The 4,426-nt window shown below is 42.1% G+C and overlaps 1 protein-coding gene across 1 annotated transcript; it reads left to right on the top strand.

Annotated features, from left to right (window-relative positions):
• The first annotated feature begins 1,338 nt into the window (after positions 1-1,338).
• LOC127081515 (uncharacterized) lies at positions 1,339-3,589 on the top strand. The gene is made up of 4 exons (XM_051021767.1): positions 1,339-1,659; positions 1,759-1,852; positions 2,030-2,176; positions 3,462-3,589. Exons 1-4 carry the CDS (start codon positions 1,339-1,341, stop codon positions 3,587-3,589), a joined length of 690 nt encoding a protein of 229 aa, XP_050877724.1.
• Positions 3,590-4,426: the final 837 nt, after the last annotated feature.

The raw sequence follows: 4,426 nt of genomic DNA, 5'->3' as shown, positions 1-4,426 counted from the left end.
ATGATGCATGACTTCCATTTTCACTGACATGCTCGAAAAGCATATGGAAGTCTTCATGGATGACTTATCGGTCTTTGGATCCTCATTTGATATCTGTTTAACTAATATCTCTCTTGTTTGAGACAAGTGCCAGAAAACAAATTTAATTCTGAACTGGGAGAAATGTCACTTCATGGTGCGTGAGGGGATAGTGTTGGGTCACAAAATTTCCTACAAGGGAATTGAAGTTGACCAAGCAAAAGTGGAAGTGATCTCTAAACTCCCACCCCCGGTTAATGAGAAGGGTATCAGGAGTTTCTTAGGACACGCAGGTTTTTACCGTAGGTTCATAAGAGATTTCTCAAAAATTGCTAAACCTCTGACCACTCTATTGGTTAAAGATAAGGCGTTTCTGTTCTACAAAGAATGCACCATGGCCTTTGAGACATTGGAGATCAAACTGATTTCATCACCCATTGTTATTGCCCCCGATTGGTCTCTTCCATTTGAGATCATGTGTGATGCTAGAGATATTGCTGTAGGGGAAGTCTTAGGACAACGAAGAGAGAAGTTATTACATGTCATTTACTATGCTAGTCATGTGTTGAACCCGACACAGATGAACTACACAACCAAGGAAAAAGAGTTGTTGATCGTGGTTTATGTTTTTGACAAGTTCAAGCAATATTTGTAAGCATCAAAGGTTGTAGTGTATACGGGTTATGCCGCTTTGAAATATCTGTTTGCTAAGCAAGACTCTAAGCCGAGACTTCTCAGGTGGATCTTACTCCTCCAAGAATTTGATGTAGAGATCCGAGACAAAAGAAGGCGTGAAAACACAGCGGCAGATCATTTATCCCGCATGTCACCTATTGAAGAAACAGAAGAAAAGAGACCGATAAAGGATGAGTTCGTTGATGAACACATCCTCGTTGTTATCGGTATCCCGTGGTTCGTAGACTACACAAATTATTTAGTGGGGGTGTAATCCCCAACGATTTTGATTCTAACAAAAAGAAAAAGTTTGTTCATGATTGCCGATTTTACTTGTGGGATGACCCATTCCTATACAAAAGAGGAGTGGATGGGGTGGTTAGAAGATGTGTCTCGGAGGAGGAGCAAAGGGATGTACTTAGAACTTGTCATGATTCGAACTATCGAGGACATTTCAGTGGTGACCGAACAACGGCCAAAGTTCTTCAATCGGGTCTATATTGGCCCACATTGTTCAAAGATGCCCAGGACATCATCAAAGAATGCGACAGATGTCAAAGAACAAGGAATATTTCTAAGAGAAATCAAATGCCGTAAAATGCTATGTTGTAGATTGAATTGTTTGGTGTCTGGGGAATAGAATTCATGGGGCCATTTCCACCATCCTGTGGGAAAAATTACATCTTGGTAGCAGTTGATTATGTATCAAAGTGGGTGGAAGTTGTGGCATTGCCCACCAATGACGCTAAAGTGGTGGTGACATTTCTGAATAACAATATCTTTTCGAGATTCGAGGTGCCAAGAGCACTTATTAGCGATGAAGGCACTCACTTTTTAAACAAACTGGTGGAGAATCTGCTAAAGAACTATAATGTTAAACATAAGATCGCCACTCCGTATCACCCTCAAACGAGTGGCCAGGTCGAAGTGTCCAACAAGCAGATCAGACAAATATTGGAAAAGATTGTTTGTGCATCTGGGAAAGATTGGGCATTAAAATTAGAAGATGCACTATAGGCGTACAGAACGAATTTCAAAATGCCCATAGGTATGTCTCTGTATCAGTTGGTTCATGGTAAAGCTTGTCACTTGCCACTAGAGTTGGAGCACAAAGCATTTTGGGCATCCAAATTCTTGAATTATGATCTAGCTAAAACAGGTGAGTCCCGAATTTTTCAGCTCCACGAGTTAGAGGAGTTTTGGAATCAAGCATATGAAAACGCCAAGCTATACAAAGAAAAGACAAATAAATGGCACGACCAAAAGCTGCAGAGAAAGAAGTTTGTCAAGGGATAGCTGGTGCTCTTGTTAAACTCCAAATTAAAGCTTTTTCCAGGAAATTTGAAATCCAGGTGGTCGGGCTCGTTCGTGCTTCACAATGTGTTTCCCCATGGAGCTATCGAACTGAAAAATACAAATAATGGGGATACCTTTAAGGTAAATGGACAAAGGATGAAACACTACTACAAGGGACAAGAAAGTGGTATGATCGATAATGTCCGTCTCCAAGGATGAGGGAGACGACCGTCGAGCCACGTGATGTTAAACGCAGTGCTTAGTGGGAGGCAACCCACGCAATTTTATTCTAACTATTTCCATGTTTGGTGTGTTTACAGGTTTTTTTCGTAGGTTCACAATTACAACGCATAGTGTAGAAAAGAAGGGTTGAGTTAAACCCATAAAAGATTGTCGGATACCAGAGAACAGGGAAATAACAAAAAACAGTGGAAAAATCAATTTTTTTTTTGAAAAACAGGGCCCTGACACGGGTGCCCGTGTCACCTGACACGGCCCGAGTCAGGCAAGCGAAGGAAAGCAAATTTTTTTACAGTAGGCTGACACGGCCGCCCGTGTCAGTTGACACGGCTCGTGTCAGCTCTACTGAAAGAGCCGTAAAATTACAATGGCCTGACACGGCCACCCGTGTCAGGCCCAACTGCCATATTTTTCAAAATTTATTTTTTTGTGCTTTTGTGGACCCCACCCGGATTTTCCACCACTTAAACACATTTTACCCTTAATCTACCAATAAAATCTGATTTTCTTTCACTCTCTCTCATTTTCACATCATCCCTCTCCTTCCTTATTTGTTCTTAACCTTCCTCCATAATCACACCACCTTAAACCTCCCAACTTTAGCATCTTACTCTGTCCAAATTGCTGACACCCTTTATAAAAGATGCTCTACTCGCCATCCTCTACAAGGCTACGATAATCTTTTTCCGTTTTCCATACTTTTTTTTGGATGATAAATTATGTTCCAAGAATCAAAAATGCCGCCCAAACGAATTTCCAAAGGGAAGAAAACAGATGCAGAATCATCCCGTCCATGGAAACGGACAATCCGTCATCCGAATTCACATGATATCATCTTTGACAACCCAGAGCATGAACGGAGATACGCATATCACGTCAAATGGAAAATCACTCTGACAAGGTACCTTTGCTCCAATACTTTATTTCAATTAGGTTTGTCTGAAGAATTGGATATGATGTTCCATGTCCTTAGAATGCTTGAGTTTGTGCATTGTGAAGCGCCAACATATGAGTTCATCACTTTAGAATTCTTGAGCACAATTGAGTTCAAGCTGAAAAAAGATTGGACGGGTACAACTGTGTACTTTAGAGGAACAATGTCTTTCGGGTTATACAATGTCGACCACGAGTTGACAGTGGAGCAGCTGGGGGAAATTCTTCACCTACCCCTTTATGGCCCGGAGCCATACCAAATAGTTTTGATGTTAATACTTTCTGGTTGGCTATTACAGGACGATCTGACTATGTGGCTAAAGGGGCGAAGGCATCAGGCATTCAAAATCCCTATTTCAGGTATGCCCAGAAGGTGCTGGATTTCACACTTTTTGGCAGGGGTGATAGCACAGGTGTAGCCACCTAGAGGGAACTGTTCTTTTTGTTTACCATGGTAAACTGGGTAGCTGTGAGCATTACAGCATTTGCTGCAAATTATCTGGGTCGCATGGGGAGAGCAGCCCAAGGGGGCATCATCACTCAAATTGCCCACCATTTCAGATATGACCCTGCTGCACTTAATGAGACACCGGTGGCAGGTAAGCAAAAACTGGACATGAACGCATTGATCCAGCAAGGTATGATTTCACAAGTTTCTGATTATTATGCATTAATGAGTTCGGGTCAGTTTATTATGGCTCTTCCTGACCCTGTACGAATTAGCATTTCCAACACGGCCAATTGGATATATGAGAGTTCCGTCCAAGATGATATGGACGAGCACAATGCTGACACATTTGCTGCAGGTGACCCACTGGAGGAAGAAGTACATGAAAATATGTAGGATCAGGAGCAATTTGTTGCTTCACTAGAGGACTCCACGTACCCAGGTGTCGGGTCGTCGTATGTGAAGTCGGACCAATGGTCGTGGATGCAAACTGAAATTGGCTACCTCCGAGTGGAGCAAACACGCCAAGGTCTAGAGCAAGCCCGTCAAGGGACTCTTATGGAAGAGATGCATGCGATGATGCAACGTCTGATGTTGCAATTTTCGCCACCACAGTGAACCTGTGTGAGTCCCTCTCTATCTTGGATTAAACATTGCAGACAATGTTTAGTTCAAGTGTTTAGGGGGGGGGGGGGGTTATTAGTTGTTGTTTTTGTTGTTTTTGTTCTTGGTATTTTTCAATTTTTAATTAAGTTGTGTGGTATTTTATGTGTTACAGATAAAGGACATTCGTGTCGGATGAATGATGAAGCTTTG

This window comes from Lathyrus oleraceus, chromosome 5 (genome assembly GCF_024323335.1).
Source record: "Lathyrus oleraceus cultivar Zhongwan6 chromosome 5, CAAS_Psat_ZW6_1.0, whole genome shotgun sequence".
Taxonomy (NCBI): Eukaryota; Viridiplantae; Streptophyta; class Magnoliopsida; order Fabales; family Fabaceae; genus Lathyrus; species Lathyrus oleraceus.
Note: the sequence above shows the minus strand (reverse complement) of the source record. Positions and strands in the feature narration are given on the sequence as shown.

What these genes read in the sequence shown, in the direction of transcription:
- LOC127081515 (XM_051021767.1), top strand. Translation starts at nt 1,339, where the DNA reads ATGGGGCCATTTCCACCATCCTGTGGGAAAAATTACATCTTGGTAGCA. An exon ending in TTATGATCTAGCTAAAACAG is followed by an intron (nt 1,853 to 2,029) that starts GTGAGTCCCGAA and finishes AGCTTTTTCCAG; the next exon opens with GAAATTTGAAATCCAGGTGG. An exon ending in CTACAAGGGACAAGAAAGTG is followed by an intron (nt 2,177 to 3,461) that starts GTATGATCGATA and finishes TGGCTATTACAG; the next exon opens with GACGATCTGACTATGTGGCT.